This window comes from Schistocerca gregaria, chromosome 2 (assembly GCF_023897955.1).
Source record: "Schistocerca gregaria isolate iqSchGreg1 chromosome 2, iqSchGreg1.2, whole genome shotgun sequence".
Taxonomy (NCBI): domain Eukaryota; kingdom Metazoa; phylum Arthropoda; class Insecta; order Orthoptera; family Acrididae; genus Schistocerca; species Schistocerca gregaria.
Genome location: NC_064921.1, coordinates 600,684,811 through 600,704,657, shown reverse-complemented (window position 1 = coordinate 600,704,657; position 19,847 = coordinate 600,684,811). Strand labels below are relative to the sequence as shown.

The following is a 19,847-nucleotide window of genomic DNA, read 5'->3' as shown; positions in this document are numbered from 1 at the left end:
TCCGTAACCGACCGATAGGTTCAAGATGCGCCGTTACTCTATTCGTAAGGTCGATCGAAAGACCGCGCAGGTGGAGGACTTTGCGTCCTTGTGAGGAGCATTCGCCACCGAACGGTCGATATGCCAAGCGCGGCCTCGTTCGAGGCTGCCAGGACAGAGATAAAGGTAGACAACCATATTATTTCGGTAATTTCCGCATAAAAGCCTCCAAAAAGAAACTACCCCTTACAAGAGCTTCGGAGCTTGCTCGGCATTGGTGAACGAGTTATAATAGCAGAGGACTTGAACTCCAAAAATACGGACTGAGCGTAGAGCACTACAAATGGCAGCAAATTGAGATAGACAGTTTATCGAGATCAGCTCCTCCGTGGGGTAACTGCTCCCGACGAACCTACTCACATCCTCTACATGGCCGACTGCATGACAGATATCTTAGACATCTTCCCTTGTAGAGGCCTGCCTTGAAGAGCTGTACCAACACTTCACTATTAGCGGGACTCATACCACAGCCCAGTCGTCCTGGGATGTGACAATATCGAAGACACAATCCGGTGTATGGTAAAAACAACGTTCTTAACTAACTGGTAACAATCTACTGAACTGTTAGGACACCACCTACACGACATACAGAAAGTGCGGAATAAAAGAGAGATGGTCTCGACAGTCGAGTATTTTATAACCATCCTCCACTTCTGTGCTCCAGGGACAAACACCAGACTTACCAATGAACCTGAGGCTAGGGATCTGCCCCATGATGTTTGGGACGTAATAGTCACTACCAGCGACTGAGGAAGGACTGGCAGCTTTACCGCGATCCCGCCGACCTTTGATAGGCAGGAGGAAATAATATTGGACGAGTAGCTCGATTGAGGCAAGAGAGGCAGAAACAGATTTTACGCCTGTTTTCCATCGCCTTGTGTGCACCTACATCAGAGAGCTAGGGAACAACCAATCCCCTGTCCCGACAAGGCCCATATCCCATACCTAAATCACCTATCTTCTACAGCAGTCACTTTATACAACCAATTCCTGTCACTAAATTACTTCCCAACCGTCTGAAAGATTGCTCAGATCATAACCTTACGCAAACCCAATAATAATCGCATCCTTCCCCAAAGCTGTGGACCCATTTCTCTCACGTGTTTTCTTGGGAGCTTACTAGAGTGTTTTATCCTCAGAGACCACACCAGATTCCTCCGTGACAACAACACAGACTCACCTGAGCAGTCTGGCTTCCATCCAGAACATATCATAATTCATCAATTCCTGCGAACACATGTGAAGGACGAGATAGGAAACACAGTATTGCAGCAATCATTCTCGACATCGAGAAAGCCTTTGACAAAGTCTGGCATGATGGTTTAATTTACAACTTATCCCAGTTAAAAATTCCAGGATACGTGATCAGCGTGACTGACTCGTTCCTAGCGGGGAGGCAATACTCCTTCAGGTGCGAGAAACATGTAAATACTATTAGAGATGCTGTGGCTGGGGTTTTGCAGGGCTCGGTTCTACGCCCAATATCGTAATCACTACACACCAAGGACGAACCAGAATTGGCAGGTGGCGAAACAGGGCTATATGCTGATGATATGGTGGTCTATAAAAGCAGATAAAACATTAGGCTGCAGGAGCACCTAGACGAAACCGCCCGCTGATGCAACATTAAACCCGCGAAAATCCGTAGCAGTAATATTCACAAATAAGTTGACCCCTCCTCCCCTAACAGACAGATCTCTGTGGCCGGTAGTGTATTAGAGTCGGGCGACTCGGCGACCTATCGCGGCTTTCAGCTGAATAGATGCTGAACTTTCACCGCACAAGTTAGCAAGTTCCGAAATGCTGTTTATAAGAAATTGTATCCACTCCTTAACGGGAGGCGGGGGCACACTTTAGAGACCAAGTTAGGCTTACACTGGACTGTCATGCTTCTGGTTATATTACATGGTCAGTGACTGCAAACACGCACCTGCACAAGCTTCAGACGCTTCAAAATAGAGTCGTCTACACCACTGCAGATGCAGATCGTTACACGCCAAACAAACACATTAAGAACGTCTTAGGCGAACCATCGACCCTTAATACGCCAAAAGGAAAATTCTCCATGAGTTCAGCTATTAAGAAAATAAAAATAAACAAAGCATTCATTGGTGACCTGAAACTACCGTCACACTGAGTACACGCATTGACACTTTACCATGCGATGAGCAGTCCTAGTGGCACTTGCTAGTAGATTATACACAATACTGGTGGATAGTAATAGTAATGAAAATGACGCGGCGAAGTATTAGAAATTTTAAAAAATCATCTAACTCAAGTAACTGAAAAAAAATAAGAACGACATTCTTTTGATCAGATTCAGAAATGGAAAAAAAACTCATTACGTTTCAGGAGTTATAGTTCTCCCAATACCGGCCATGATCTTCTTCTTCTTCTGTGCGAATGCACACATATTCCCTTAACTCTTACAGGACTTCGTAAGAATGTCTTGCACAAGTAAGAGTGTGTTGGTATGGGACACTACGAATGTAATATGTGGACACACAAGGTGAGAATATGGGTTTCGAGAGAGGTATGCAAGAGATAGTTCCTGCAGTCGCTGTATACTCTGTGCGCTCGGTGGGTCACAGGGATAGAGCGTCAGCCATGTAAGCAAGAGGTCCCGGTTTCGAGTCCCGGTCGGGGTACACATTTTTACCTGTCCCAGTTTACATATATCAACGACCGTCAACAGCTGAAGGTATTAATATAATTCTAATTTCGTTCTATACATCATGTTACTGCGCTAACCACTGCGATACGACGCTACGATGCGTAAAGTTGTTACATTTACGACTCTGACAGTCCACTAGCAAGTTTGCTTCACGCAATGTCGTGAAATACTTTTCTAATGTAAGCCGATCTTTGTGATGATAGTAAGTGTATGTAAGACGGTGAATCGCATGCGGAAGAATCGAATAGTGTTTGCTTGGTGCTGTGTATAAGACGCGTATGTTGTTAGCATCGTGTGTGTGTGTGTGTGTGTGTGTGTGTGTGTGTGTGTGTGTGTGTGTGCGTGTGTGTGTGTGTGCTGTTTTGTTGGTTAGCATGTGTGCTGAAGTACGAAATTAAGGGGCGAAATCCAGGATCCAGGGTCCAAAAAAGAAAGCTTGACGAGGTGAACTGACCTACTGTTGTGGCAGTTTGGCAATTCCGAACGGTTCGGCGTGACGGGAGGGGGGGGGGGGGCGGCGCTCTGATTTGATTGGAGAAAACCAGCTCCAGCTTGCTGTGATGAAATGTCAACTATCGAGTAATTTTAATCGACTATAGTCAGTTAGTGTGTGGAAATCCAAGTAGTAGATTATATGACTGAAATGTGAGATTTAAGAGTGTAGAAAAAGCCGACATGCTCATGGAGTATAAAGAGTGTAGGAAGAATCCAGTTAGTTCTTGTACGGTGTATGCGGCATGATATCCCAATAAATGTCAACCTTCTCGGCAATTATTTATCAACATCTTCAACCAGTTACGTGAAAATGGTAGTGTAACACCTAGACAACGTAACAGAAGGAAAAATGTGACGTTAGAAGAGGGGGAAACTAACGTTCTTGCTGCTGTCGCGGTTGATCTGCACGTTAACGCCTGCGGTATCACACGAGGAAGTGGCACGAATCAGGTACGTGTCCTACACACTACGCATTCTTTATCGGCATAAGTTCCATCCCTAACACACCTCTCTCCATCAAGAATTGTATGGAAGCGAGTATAAGAATGGTGTGAGCGTTTGGACCTGGTCGTTACGACAGGATACTCCAGATGTATCATCTATCTTATTAAGTGATGAAGCAACGTTTGCCAATGATGGCCACGTCAACCGCCGAAACATGTACTACTAGTCTGTTGACAATCCCCATTGGCTTCGTTAGGCGGCACGTCAGCGTCCGTGGAGTGTAAACATGTTGTGTGGGATAGTGAACCATCACCTCATGTGCCCGTTTTTCACAGACGGAACAATGAATGCGCATAAGTATCGCCGCTTCCTAACAGGCCATCTTTCACAGATACTAGAAGGCGTTCCTCTGCAGACTAGGAAGAATGTGTGTTACCAGCATGATGGCTGTCCAACCCATAGTGCACGAAGTAGCACAGCATGTCTACAAGAATTGCTTCCAAATCGTTGGGTTGGACGCACAGAACTTGTACCTCGGCCGACCCATTTCTTGGATTTGAGGTCTGTAGATTTTTTTCTGTGGCGAAATCTGAAAGACGCTGTCTGCAATGACATACCGGTTACACCCAAGGATATGCGACAAAGTGTTACTGCAGCGTGCTCGGGCATCTCCGCTGAAATGTTAGCAAGTATCCAACAGTCATTCCATAAGAGATTGGAAGCGTGTATTGCCGCTGCCGGTGGTCATTTTGAACACAACCAATGATGGTGAATTGTCTCGTTACTGGTCACAATCCACATTACTAGTGTATGCACATGTGTCGTTCTTTAATGTGTACAAGTATTGTAGAAGTGCCGGTGTCGCACTTTTCAAAATACGATGTCTCATAATCGACTGGCACAAGAATCCTACAACAAACATCACTGACATTCCAATTTATCCTACATTCTTCTTCTTCTTATTATTATTACAATCTGTTGATTAGCAAACAATACGAGCCCCTGACTAACAACCCATTCTGTGAAAATCGCCCATCAAAATCATCATCCTTTTCCTCAAAATTTACGAGACAAATTTTAGGTGATTCATCCTGTATACGAGAAGCAAAGTGTGAACTGTGGACATAATGTTAAACACGAAAGCTTCATCAATGTTGTCCAATATGTGAAAGCGTCGATCAGCTCTATGAAAAAAGACTGAAGCAATATCTGCTAGAAACACCTACTGAAAGTGATCTGGAAATGGAATGGCACAATGTTCGCTGCTACATAGAGCCGACAATGATACAAGCCCTCGGGAAAAATTAAGAGCAGAGCAGGTCTGAGATTATGGAATGAGGAAATCGAAGAAGCTGTCAAAAAAATAAACTTATTGCTTACATACGTTTGCAACACGACTGGAGAAATAGTACAGAATTACGTAAGGAAAAAAGAAAGTGCGTTAAGACAACAATCAAGAAAACACAAAAAGAAACTTCAGACAGATTTAATACCCAAATTGAGAATTACAATCGCAAAAGACAGAACTTTGAATATTAAATGTTAAGACATACAAACAAGGATGAGAACGACACAGAAAGAATGGATGTGGTAGAGAAGGATCGATGGGTTCAGCACTACACGGTCCTATAGCACCAGCAGAGAGAACAAGATCAATCATAAAACGAAGATGACGGCAAACCTGTAGAAGCGGATTCCATTATAGTGGAAGAGCTTCAGAAATTCCTGAAAGAAATAGAATAGAGAAACAACTGGAAAGCATAAAATCAGTGCCGAGCTGTTAAAATATGGAGGCTCGATGTTACAGAGGAGGCTGTTACACTTATTCAACCAATGATAGTAGACAAATGAAACACAGGGTGTACATATTGTCAGGTAACACTTTCAATTATTTATTGCACAAGAACTAAACATTGCACAGATGTCATACATATTACATTTTTAAGAGAAAGCCTCAAACTTTTTTTTATCACAAACATTCGATATGTGAACCAGGAGTGGTGACCCGGCAGACGCCGATACAATAATCGAATTCTTGCCACAACCGTCCCAGCATGGCACCGTCGACTGTCCCAGTCGCTTCCCGTATTCTCTCCCGGAGCTCTGCTACAGCACGTCGTAGAGGCGGTACGTACACCACATCTTCAATGTGCCCCACACAAAAAGTCACAAGGAGTGACATCTGGTGATCGGGGAGGCTAATTCATGAAAGAGCTGTTCCCTTCTGCAACACTGCCATGTTTGTGACTAGCGCTGACTATCAGCAAACTACCGAACTATGCTGTGGCGGTATACATGAAAAAAAACTTTCAGGGTTTCTCTCCAAAATGATATATGTATGATATCTATACAATGTTTTGTTCTTCTACAATAAATCATTGAAAGTGTTCCCAGACTTTATGTACACCCTGTACTTCACTCGTGGAAGACATGAGAAGTAATATCTCTGAGTAAGAAAAGTGGCCGGAAAATTGTAAAAATTTTAGAGCGACAAGTCTTCTCAACTCAGTACATAAGTTATATGCAAGAATAATAAACAGTGAAATTAAAACATTTTCAGAAAATGTAATTAGTGAAGAACAGACTGAATTTAGAAAAGGAAGATCAACCACACCATTTTTTTTTAATCTGCAACAAGGAAAAGAGAAAGGCGAGAATATAACACACACACAATTTACAAAGAATTTGCGGATTTCGTTAAGATGTTTGACAATGTGAACAGAAACAGAATTTTGATTATAATGGAATGCAGCGGATGCCCAGAAAATTAGTAAAAGCCATAAGAAGCCAATATTAAGAATAAAAAAATTACCATTAATACAGGTGAAACAAGAACAGAAGAAATTTTAATAAATAAAGGAGCATGACAAAGGTGTCCAAAGTCACTCACTTTTTTAACATTTACATTAATGACGGTATCTTAAACTGGAGGCAACTCGTACAACAAGGTATTAAAATACCAAACGACGCCTTGTTGAATGTATCGCGTAATGTAGACGAAGTCTTAACATTGTACGAAAAAAAAGACTGTTTACAAAGTGCACTGAATCACCTGAATTACCGTTGTGAAGAATATGACGCTGAGTTCTCCAAAACAAAGACTAATGTGATGTCTTTGAAGTCATTTTGACTATTTTTCGACCTTGACTGTCTCAAGAAATATGTAAAGGTTTTTTTTTAATTACCGCCACCAGTCACGAACTTTCTAAACGGTTGACAAAATTTGTGACAGCGGTAACCTTTACATAATGTGATGTCCTCCGGAGGCAGAAATCCAGTCTGATCGAAAATCATTGTGAATAATGTAATTTTAGAACAAATGTAGTGCTTCACTCAATGGGATATAAAATTTGCCTAAACAGCCGAAAAAGGGATGTATATGTAAAATTAGCTTTATTTGGAAATATTCATAATTTATTTAAAAATAAAACCAGACAAGAACTGAGAGTGAAATTTAACGTAACTAACTCTTGCAGCACATCTTCATAGGAGAGAATGTCGCTTACCGCAAAAGGGAACATTTGGTAAAATACAAAGTGCAGAAACGAAATTTCTAAGAAGAACAAAAGGCTACTCGAGAACAGACAACCAAAAAACGAAACAGTACTACAAGAACTAAAAGCAGAACAAGTTGAAAGCAAAGCATCCAAATTCCGCAATGTTAGTGGTCATACTGACGTAACCTGTTAATACTAACGTTTCCATACACGCTAGCAGTAGCTAGCTACGCAATATATGCGTTCCAGTCGAGCAAACAAGGAAAATTAACAACTGCCTATTAGCACTCCTATAACAAATTGAAAATAACTCCACTATATAAACAGGAGCACAGTGCATTTATATGGTCTACTCATGTAAAAGAATTGGACAGGAAATGCTGGGGAGGTACGATCTGTAAACTGTAAAGAGAGCAGCGCTTATGATTGGGAAAGCTACCTCTCCTGGAAGAACTCTACAGCTGCCATACAGGACGACTAAGAATAAATTTTCCCTGTAATAGTGTAAAACAACGTGCAGAGATTTAAGAATATTCTGTCCATATGCGTTCCTTGGGTTAGTATTATTAGTGATTCATATCTGTATTCCAGGTACTGTTAAGGCACTTTTTGGAAAATAAACGCCCAACGGGCATAGACGCACACTGCATCGCCAGTTATTTATAAGGCGTATTGATGAAGGTCACTATAACGTTTTGAAACATCCTGTAGTTTCTTCTTGTGACATGGTGGGCTGGATAGAAAGGGGAATCATCTGCTCGCTCATCAGTCTGCAAACCTATGAAGAAGGGAAGTGCATGACCACAATCTGGGAACTATCTTCCCTCACACTTCTGCCCTCCGACTTCCCACCTCCACCCCTTCACCCTATTACACACCCGGATACAATTTATCTATTAATATGGCTCTACTGCATTTATACGTGATACACACATTTAATATTTGTTCTTAACCACTTCATTTAACAATAAACATTAATTTTATACCATTCCATCACAATTTTTAATAATGTGCCGTCCCCTGCTACCGAGAAACTATGAATCTCAGAGAAAATAAACACGATCTCTTTCGTAGGTACTGTGGTGTAGTTTAATTTTTTTAACTGGGAAATAGTTTCCCTAGAAGTCGTAGTATTCGAGTTATTCAAGAAAAACATAAGAAAGTGATCCACACCACAGCTGGGATTTTTAGTATGTTGGTCATGGCGCTCCCTAATGCCACGGTGCAAAATGTTTCCCCTATTAAACCTTGTGTTGTCTTCGTTGACTGGTCTGTTTGTGCACGGGCTTCAGCTGTCAATCTGTACCTCCCCTGTCTTCCAGTAACCGAACCCACCACTAAGTTGATCCCTCGGCTACAGCACCACCTCTGCAGGTACAGTCAACTTATTCTTTCACATAAACTATGTGATCAAAAGTATCCGGACATCCCCAAAACATACGTTTTGCATACTAGGTGCATTGTGCTGCCACCTAGTGCCAGGTACTCCATATCAGTGACCTCAGTAATCATTAGACATCATAGAGCACAATGGGGTGCTCCGCGGAAGTCACAGACATCGAACGTGGTCAGGTGATTGGGTGTCACTTGTGTCATACGTCTGTACGCGAGATTTCCACACTCCTAAACATCCCTAGGTCCACCGTTTCCGATATGATAGTGAAGTAGAAATGTGAAGGGACACGTACAGCACAAAAGCGTACAGGCCGACCTCGTCTGCTGACTGACAGAGGCCGCCGACACTTGAAGAGGGTCGTAATGTGTAATAGGCAGACATCTATCTAGACCATCACACAGGAATTCCAAACTGCATCAGGATCCACGGCAAAACCTACGACAGTTAGGCGGGAGGTGAGAAAACTTGGATTTCACGGTCGAGCGGCTGCTCATAAGCCACACATCATGCCGGTAAATGCCAAATTACGCCTCGCTTCGTGCAAGGAGCGTAAACATTGGACGATTGAACAGTGGAAAAACGTTGTGTGGAGTGACGAATCACGGTACACAATGTGGCGATCCGATGGCAGAGTGTGGGTATGGCGAATGCACGGGTAACGTCATCTGCCACCTGTGTGGTCCCACAGGGAAATTCGGGGGTTGTGGTGTTATGGTGTGGTCGTGTTTTTCATGGAGGAGGCTTGCACCCCTTGTTGTTTTGCGTGGCACTATTACAGCACAGGCCTACAGTGATGTTTTAAGCACCTTCTTGCATCCCACTGTTGAAGAGCTCAGATGTTCAAATGTGTGTGAATTTCTATGGGACCAAACTGCTGAGGTCACCGGTCCCTAGAATTACCCACTACTTAAACTAACTTATGCTAAGAATAACACACACACCCTTGCCTGAGGGAGCACTCAAACTTCCGACGGGAGTGGCCGTGCTGTTAAATAGCAATTCGGGGATGGTGATTGCATCTTTCAACAGGATCGCTCACCTGTTGATAATGCACGGCCTGTGGCGGAGTGGTTATACGACATAGCTTCCTTGTAATGGACTGGCCTGCACAGAGTCCTGACCTGAATCCTATAGAACACCTCTGGGGTGTTTTGGAACGCCGACTTCGTGTCAGGCCTCACCGACCGACATCGATACCTCTCCTCAGTGCAGCACTCCGTGAAGAATGGGCTGCCGTTCCCCAAGAAACGTTCCAGCACCTAATTGAACGTATGCCTGCGAGAGTGGAAGCTGTCATCAAGGCTGTGGGTGGGCCAACACCATACTGAATTACAGCATTACCGATGGAGGGCGCCACGAACTTGTAAGTCATTTTCAGCCGGCGTCCGTATATTTTTGATCACATAGTTTATCATAAGAGCCAATATGTAACGCACTGTAACGTCCCTACGCACGAGAGGCGTTTACAAAGAGTCTCAGCGCTCACCGGTTGCATCAGTGAAACTGCGCAAGCGCAATGCCAGCCGTTGCCCGCACCGGGAAGAGGTGTAGTGTGCGATGCCGCCATTGCTGAGCGCCGGTCTCGGCGGCGGCGCGTCGCAGTAGGTGGCGTTGCAGACGCACACGAAGCTCGAGTAGTTGTACCAGCGCGCCGCGCACGGCTGGCCGCCTTCCACTCTGGTGCCGGCGCCGGACGCGAACCACACTGCAACACACCACACACAATGGATGAGCTGGTCCCACAAACGGGACAAATTAGTTCGACACTTTCTGTTGGTTTTGACCACTGACACTCTCCTTGTCGGCTATCTGTCATGCGTTTGTATTTGGCACAGTGTCTTTGCTGTCATACTAAGATAGATACTGCAAAATATGGAGAACAGAAACCGTGTGATAAAAAAGGATTCCAATAATTAAGTATAATATGTGGTGAACTGCGAGAACTACCCATAAATTTCTAACTTTTGGCTATGATCTTGTCCGCAGCTCTTGGTCGTGCGGTAGCGTTCTCGCTTCCCGCGCCCGGGTTCCCGGGTTCGATTCCCGGTGGGGTTAGGTATTTTCTCTGCCTCGTGATGACAAGGTGTTGTGTGATGTCCTTGGGTTAGTTAGGTTTAAGTAGGTCTAAGTTCTAGGGGTCTAATGACCATAGATGTTAAGTACCATAGTGCTCACAGCCAGAACTATGATCTCACAAAAACAGAGTTACATAAGTATTTTTTAGTTTATTTGCAGGCACATGTCTGCAGTTCTGGTATACGTTCAGATTCTGACGCCACAGTGCTGTAGCACGCCGCCAGACTAGCCACAACAAAATGGCGCAGCCAACCTTCGCTTTAGCAGATCTCCATTCAAATCACCACACCACAATATGACAATACAGTGCTAGAGGAGTCAAAATAATACATCGTAGCATATCCCCATTTTATGGATGGGCTCTTCCATTCTGTTTTGCCTCCTCTAGCAGTGTGCTGTGGTACTGTGATGTGGGATATTTCATGCACCAGGACTGCAAACATGTACCTTCAAACGAAGGAAAAAACGGTTATGTAGCAGCTTCATATTTACACTGAGTTGTGACAAATGTTATGGGGTGTCAGACCTTCTACTGTCCAGTGTAGTGCAGCAACTCGACATGGGATGGACTCAACAAGTCGCTGGAAGTACTCTGCGCAAATATCGAGGCATGCTGCCTCTATAGTCATGCATAATTGCGAAAGTGTTGCCGGTGCAGGATTTTGTGTACGAACTGACCTATCGATTATGTCCCATAAATATTGACGGAATTCATGTCGGGCGACTGGGTGGCCAAATCATTCATTCAAACGGTCCAGAATGTTTTTCAAATCAATTGCGAACAATTGTGGCCCACTGACATGGCACATTGTCATCCACATTGTTTGGCAATACGAAGTCCACGAATGGCAACAAATGCTCTCCAAGTAGCCAAACATAAACATTTCCAATCCATATTCGGTTCAGATGGACCAGAGGCCCAGTCCATTCCATGTAAACACAGCCTATACCATTATGGAGCCACCACCACTTTGCACATTGCCTTGTTGACAACCTGGGCCCATGACTTCGTGAGGTCTGCGCCGCATTCGAACCCTACCATCAGTTCTTACCAACTGAAATCGAGACTCACCAGACCAGGGCACGCTTTTCCAGTCGACTAGAGTCCAACCGATATGGTCATAGCCCCAGAAGAGGCGCTGCATATGATGTGCTGCTATCAGAGGCAGTCGCGACGCTGCCGTAGCCCATTAATGCCAGATTTCGCCACAATGTTCTAACAGATGTGTTCATCGTACTGCCCACATTGATTTCTGCAAATTATTTCACGCGATGTTTCTTGCCTGTTAGCACTCACAACTCTAAGCAAATGCTGCTGCTCTCCGTCGTTAAGTGAAGGCTGTCAGCCACTGCGTTGTCCATGGTGAGAGATAATGCTTGAAATCTGGTATTCTCAGCACATTTGACACTGTGGATCATGGAATATTGAATTCCCTAACGATTTCCGAATTGGAATGTCCCATGCATTACCATTCTGCGTCCAAAAGATGTTAATTCCCATCGTACGGCCGTAATCATATCGTAAAATTTTTCATCTGGATCACCTGAGCACAAACGACAGCACTAACAAAGCACTCTCTGCCAAAGCACCTTTGTACACAATGATATCACCACCTGCATATGGGTATATTCCTATCCCATGACTTCTTCCACCTCAGTGTACCTATATAGGCAAACCACATCTCCAATAAGATAATTATAATGAAATACTGCTTTTTAGCAGTGAGACTCACAACTTTATGGATATCCCTCCTGCATATCTCACTTTATCACTGGGTCATGTCAGTCCATTTTGTGGTGTGTATGGTTAACGATGTGTTACAAATTTTGAATCATCAGATCCTTGAGGGAAAAAGCTTGTACCTTGTAAATGAAAAGAGAATTATACACAAACAACACCGATCACTTAGTATGATAATAATAAATGCATAGCAAATTGAAGTTGCCCTATATCTGGAACAGTAGAATGTGTGTATGAGATGGATGGGAGAGTACTTAAGCATAAATTACCATAAAAGCGAAAATTCCTATCATTGTAATTTTAAATGCATTGAAGTATGAAGTATAAAGTTTAATTTACCTTACAAATTTTCGATTATTGGGAGCAACGAGGGTAGGAAGTGATGTAAATCATCAGCATGCTATCAGATTTTTCACTGAGAAAGGGTACTGTACTTGAAAAACTCATCTCATTCCATATCAATGAGGTCCGTGGAATATGAAAAAAATTATCTAACTATGGCTCAAATACAGAATTCATTATACACTAGAATAGTCTAAAACGAATAATTTAGTTAATATAATGTAAATGAAATAGTAGAGTTGAAATTTCGATAAATCTTTCGGTAAAATGCTAACTAACAAATATGCCGAGCATACACAGTTTCAATTGCTGTCTGCTCTTCATTTCTTTCACAGCTTCTTTTAATGAATACTTGATCTGTGTAAGAACATATTCACTCTGGTCATGGATCTGATAAGGACTGCTCGTAACTGTTCTGAGGCAGCTTATACAGTCATCTTGTGAAATTCCTGAACAAAAACTTTGTATGCACGATTGAATCAGATGTTGCACTTTATATGTGTCTATATTTAATAAAGTACAGAAACAACGGCGAGAAAAAGAATGTATTGCCAGTATTTTTGCTGAAGATTCGATATTTAATACCCATGTTTGTTCTCACTTGTTGCAAATTACATGCTATGGAAATGGTTTGCCGAATTGACAGTTGGATTTCATGATCGTAATCGTTCGAGTAAAGAGTGAACTCAGTACCTGCATCTTCAGAATCAATTTTCATTGAATATAGAATTACATCTTACAGTGTTAAAAGTTATTATTTTCTCTGCTGGGTCAAACTGGACAGGCAAAACATATACTGCATGTGAGTGCATTGTGCATCACGTAATACATAACCAACCTACATAATCCGAATGCTGAATATTATTTTCTTGTGATAGTAATTGCGAATTTACGCTACCATAATGGATTGATAATATGACGCAAAATTTTCGTTCTTCATTCCTTTAATAATATTATACTACCTTTCAGATGACAGGACTAGTTGCAGATTGTAGTTTAAAATGAAATATAACAATTTTATGTACAATTGTATATTATTGTAACAACAAATGTTTCTTTCTGAATTTTACGCGACATGAAAAAATGAGAGGAGGATGTAAATAACAATTTTAAATAAATAACAGTAGTCAAGAACTTCTGTCAGTGGTGCAGCAATTAAAGTCGGAAATCAAATATATCTCACTTGTTCTATGGGCTCCCATGTTTGCATCCAAGTTCTTTTACCCTCACAATTTAGTTTGTAGTGATAATAAAAATGTTCATTGTAAATTAGTCGTTTTCATAGTGACAGACTTTTGTAATTTCAAAGTGGAAAAAATTATGCACCACATAGGCAAAATGTGGAGGCGTTCTTAAACTGCTTTTATTTTTTAATAATATGAGAACTTAATTGTCGAATTACCGAGTCAGTACACAAGTAGAAATAATTCAAAAGCCAAGATCGCTCAAATAATGTTTGCTGGATAACCGGTTTCAACGCACTAAACGTGCCACCATCGGATCTGAATGTAGATTAACATCTATAAACCATTTGGATATAACGATAGATGAGGCAGACCAGCTGACATAAATTCACTGTCACAAAAAATAAAAAAACAACTGGTTTCATGGCCATTCTTTTCCATAAGGTATGAAAAATCAAAGTCACAAAATAAAACTAACCGGTACATGACCGCTGGTCGACTAACAACGGTCTTTGGCTTTTGAGTTATTTCTACAACAGAGCGATCGCCCCACTACGCTGTGTGTGTTCACTGCAGTACAAAAGTGGTAGAATTAATTAATTATTATTTTAAAGTCAAATCAGTGATCTCTAACAATTTAATTTAATTTTGGCTAGTATGGCAAAAATTGCAAAGCAATTCAATATGAACACAACAGTTAAAATAATGTTGAACGAAGTCCTGAAACTGTTGAACCAATGCTCAAGATATTCAACAAAAGGGTCTGTCAGTGGAATTGACCAACCAAATGCGATTAGCAGTTGGTACCTTGGCCGCGGTAATGAATAAAGTACGGAAAAATCTTGTCAAAGCATCGAGCAATGTTGTCAAAGCAAAATGCTGTACCGGGAAAGCCAGAAAAATATGGTGAATGCAGTTTCCAGTATCCAAGCAAATATGCCCAAAGAAGTTTTCGACGTGCCAGCTGCCACGGCAAAGGAAATCGCTGAGAATCAAGATCAAATATCAAACGAAATTGCATAGTTGAAACTAGGTCTGTCAATATATTACCTGAAGAAGTAGTAAAAATCAGACTCAGGCAACATTATCTCAAGTCGTCAGTCAGTTGTCTGAATATGGTAGTAACTGTGCAGGAGCAGAAAACACACGATGAGTTAAAGTTGCAACGGAATTAAACTGCAGCCGAATTTTCAACCTCGATATCTGTAAAGGATGAACAGATTGTGAAAGAAACAGTAAAGTTCAGGCCGCTCCAGTCCATGTCTTGAACAAACGTGAAACTTCGACGTAGGCCTATGTGGTAAAAAGTGAGCAGCACGAGGTAGAGGAACAGATAGGACAAGATTTCTCAAGATGACAGAATGCAGTTAGTGAGAGGATAGAGTCTGTAAAAAAAGTATTGGTTGAAGTTAAAGAAATTGTTTATGGCAGTCAGTGGCACATGAATCTGAAAAGCTGCAAAGGTTTGTACCACTGTTAAATTGGGCACAGCGACAGCAATGTAAGCCACGGGCTTATTTATGGCAGGATATGCAATGCATGGTGGGGCCTGAGCTCAATTGTACTTGTACATCTGTGCTAAGGGAAGAAAATGTTATTAGGCACTGTTAATTCCAAACGTTCACTCTGGACGGGAAAATGTTGTATTTATTCGTTCATTCCAAGGTGTGCTCTCACCCTCATAAAATGACGTTTAAAAACTCGGATTAGTAAGTGGATATGCACGAAAAGATGTACTCAGGGCTACAGAGACAACACTGTACTGCTGTACACATAATGCGAGAGATTATCTTTGGACAAGTATTGGTCAAATGGAATACAAGGAAGATTCAGGAAAGAAATTTTCAATTCTGAATCCTTGAACTTCTGACAAGGAAGCCTGAAATGCTACTTTGAAAAGTACATCAAGAAGACGTGGTGCGGGAATAGGCCTATGTTGTATTGTGATATCCTGCAAGTTCTAAAAGCAAAATCGCCCACTGATGTATTGGAGTAATTTATACAAATATCAGCCTCAAATCTAGAGGAATTTATGGCAGTCCTCGACTCAATAGAATTAATACACAAGAACGCAAAGGCTAGGTAAAGTCAAGCAACAAATAAATGGACTGTTACTGGTACCTTCAACAGTCACAGCTATAAAACATCAGGCATCTATCTTGTGGTACACTCTGAACATCAAACAAATGTTCAGGCTGAACAACACAGCCATGATCACAACAGCAGTAATAGCCATCGTAACAAACCAAAACGTCACGAATGTTGGTATAATCTTTGTTGCATGTCAAGTAACAACTACTGACACAAGAGCCAGTAGAATAGACGAACTAGTCACGACTAGACGAATTAACTCCCAGTAATAACAGGAGCTTTTGTTATTTCACACAGTGTTGTTTGTCTGTAAGCACTGACAACTCTACCAAAATGCCGTTGCTCTCGGTCGTTAAGTGAAGCCCGTCGACAACTAAGTTGTCCATAGTGAGAGGTAATGTCTCAAATCTGGTATTCTCGGCACACTATTGACACTGTGGATCTCGGAATATTGAATTTCCTAACAGTTTCCGAAATGGAATGTCGCATGAGTGTGTAGCCCCAACTAGCATTCCGTGTTCAAAGTGTGTTAGTTCCCGTCATGTGGCCATAATCGCGTGGGAAACCATTTCACATGAAACACCTGAGTACAAATGACAGCTCAAGACAGACAGACAGACAGACTTGACACACGTGCAGTCAATGCACGGTCGATACAGGTTAAACAGAGCCTGCTGTTCCTGCTTCGGTGAATCATAGTGTATTCGTTTTATTCTCTTTTCGGCTCGTCTTCTTGATTGTCACTTGGTTGCATTCTCCTCCTCTTGCTGCCGGGTTATCATTCCAGGAGCAGGTCCGGCCATCTGGTAGCCAGGCACCAGTGAAGTTGGTTTCCCAATCCACTGACCAGCGGGTCTCTCGATGTCCTCGCCGACGCGTAAGTCTCGTCGCGAGACCGCGGAAGCGTCGCTTCAGCGTCGGGCTTCCAGCGACGTCGTGATACTGCCTCGTGCCAAAGTCTCGAGGCAGATGAATCGCCAGCTGGAGGACTTTATCCTGCACTCTTTGCAGTGTCTGCAAATGGGTTTCTGCCGCGTTTCCCCACACCACGGCCGCGTACTCACGCACCAGCCTGATGAGTGCTAAGTACACCGAGATTCCGCAGTGTGTGGGCAGAGTAGTCGTGGGATTGAGTAGAGGTACAGCAAGGACGTCCTAACTCCCGGATGTTTGGTCCCCTGGTCAGGCGCCGGTCCAAAGTGACGCCGAGATATTTTCCACTGCGAGACCACGGAATGGGGCCACCCACGATCCGCACTTGCTGCAGCGCATCGAGAATGCGCCTGCGCGTCAACACCACAGCTTGGCTCTTCCTAGCATTGAACTTGAGCCGCCATTTGGTAGTCCAAAGTCCGATCTTGCTGCGCGACAGCTGCGCGCTCATACTGCTCGTGTAGAGCGCGGTGTCATCCGCGTAGAGCGCAAGATGTACTCTCGGCATCGTCTTCGGGACGTTGGCGGGGTAAAGACAGTGCAGCAGGGGGCCAAGAACGGACCCCTGCGGTGCACCAGTTCGAATGTGGTGCGCTGTTGACACACCACCATCGGCTTGTACATGGAATGTGTGCCCACGCAGATAGGACTGAAGCAGGCGGGCGTGTGACACGGGTACCACCAATACCAGCAGCCTGTACAGGAGAAACGACAGCTCCGCCAATGTACTGCCACCTCAGTGTATAGTCGCTGTAGTAATTGAGAACTGTTTTGCATCACTTCCAGCTCACTTGGATTTGGCTGAAGGATAGTAAGAAAGAGAGAAGAAAAAAAAAGTTCTGTAAGAACGACCCATGGCCCCCAATTGCATGTGGACTGTACCCTGCAGTTGGGAATTAAGTTTCATTCATTGTCCAGTTAGCAAATAATGAGTAAAGAAATAAAATCATCATATAAACTTTACACTACCTACAAAAACAGTAAACTAAATTCTGCAGGAAGCGTAGCTCCGATGCCAACAAGAACACAATGTCATTACACTTATCTCCACAGAAATATTTCATGTTTAATTGTTTCTTTCTTTTATCTAGAGGAAGAAAGGTAAATTGTATTGCTCTTATCGGCTGGTAGATACTGAGGTGTTGCAAACGACAAACTGGTTTCTACACTAGTTCATTGACAGCTGGCTTTCGGCAATGGGAAATTCTGTTTCTCTGCATGTTTAGCCTTCGATACTAATGAAAGACTACTGAGTTCAGGGTAAGCTGCAAATGGCTGACAGATTGATTAATAAACTGCAGTAATACACAAGTTTCACTTTGTGCGGTTATCTCTAGTGCACGTAGTACTGTAGTACTTAACGCTATCTCTGTGTAGCTTAACAGTTCTGTGACAGAGACCTGTTCTGTTTTTCAATCGAGGGCAACTGTACTGTTTTATCTAACGTGAGCTACTGAAGTAATCAAAGCATCAGCACAAACACAGTTACTCCATTACGTAACAAACCACCAAGATTAGCCGATCTGTTCCATGCTGCATAACCTTATTAGAAAGACTCACTGTTATATATATTGTTCTAAGAAACAAGTTCTTTTAACCTCACATTTAAGGATCCGTCGGGGTAGCAGTTCCTGTGTAGATAAAAGGACTTCCCCTGAGCTCATGCCACACAAGTGTGAAAGAGCTTACCTAATGGCTCCAGTGTAAAATATACAACCTCTCAATGTATGCTTCATTGAGTGAATGTGAGGCACGGTGCCAGGGCAGTATCCAGTGTGGGGCGGGGGTTCGGAGGTGGGGGGGGGGGGGAGAGAAGGCATGGGGAGGAGGGGCTAACGGAGCATTTAAGGGGCAGAAAATCTTGGGTGAAATTTTATTTTTAGGTTAAGTATTAAATATTAATTTCTGCTAAATTTTAATAAAAATAATCGTCATGTAACTATCCGTACACATGTAAAACAAGTGCAATCAAAGAGTGATAGTATTCAGTAAAACTACAGTTCCGTCACGTTGACAGTGAATTGGACTCACAAGTGGACCTCGCCTAATTTTGAGGCGCTAGGCTGGTGCCATTTACGTCAGCCACTTACGTCAGCAGCTAGCGCAGCGGAAACAGTACGATCACGGCAATCAAAGTGACGAATGTTCGAGTCCATACGCAGAAACTTTTTTATTTTAAATTTTTATTTTATCTGCATTACAAATAAATCGAAATAAAGCTCAATATATAGTATTTATCATGAATTTCATAAATCGCAACAAAAGGAATGGTACGGGTAAAATTTGGTTTTCAAATAAATTTCCAGGGGAAATTGTAAGGTGCACTTAACACGAGAACTTCTTTTACAAGATTAGATACTTTTATTATTTTTACAACTTATGGTTACACTTGCTGGAGTGATATTCATAGTAAAATCAGTGGAAGCATGTCGGCATAATGCAAATGTTGTAAACGCATCATTTTTTACAATTATACGCTTGTTTCAAAGTTTCTGTAGGAAAACAAAAGTTCACATTCATAATAGGTTCTCGCTCATCGAACAGTTTGATAGCAAACCATGCTTAACGCATCATTTCACCAAATATTTGTTAGGATACCTGATGATGTACACTGGGATGTATTCTGATGCTGTCTTCTCGGAAGATAAGGGCAGATTTGAAGCTTTTTGATCAAATAGTTTACCTGAGGATAAAAATAGACGTAGGGTTACCCTAGCGGAACGAATTTGAGGGGAACCCCAGCATGGAAACCACGAAGCTCAGTTTATCATTCTGCACTCTTTTTGCTACGCTGACCACTGTCTGGAGACTACGCTACTAAACGGGTCATGCCTCTCCCGACCGGCGCAAGAAAGAGCAAAGATACTACGTAAACCAAACTTTAGGCCGCAAGCTTTTGTTTTATTTCTATTTTTGGTTGTTCAACTTCAGGGGC

At 42.5% G+C, this 19,847-nt stretch overlaps 1 protein-coding gene across 1 annotated transcript in view; it reads right to left on the bottom strand.

The window, feature by feature from the left end:
* LOC126334543 (lysosomal acid glucosylceramidase-like) overlaps positions 1–19,847 on the bottom strand; it is a 138,615-nt gene that overhangs the window by 104,723 nt on the left and 14,045 nt on the right. The window contains exon 2 of the mRNA XM_049996908.1: positions 10,032–10,250. Coding sequence (XP_049852865.1) covers positions 10,032–10,250 — 219 coding nt within the window. The remainder of the gene's footprint in view (positions 1–10,031; positions 10,251–19,847) is intronic.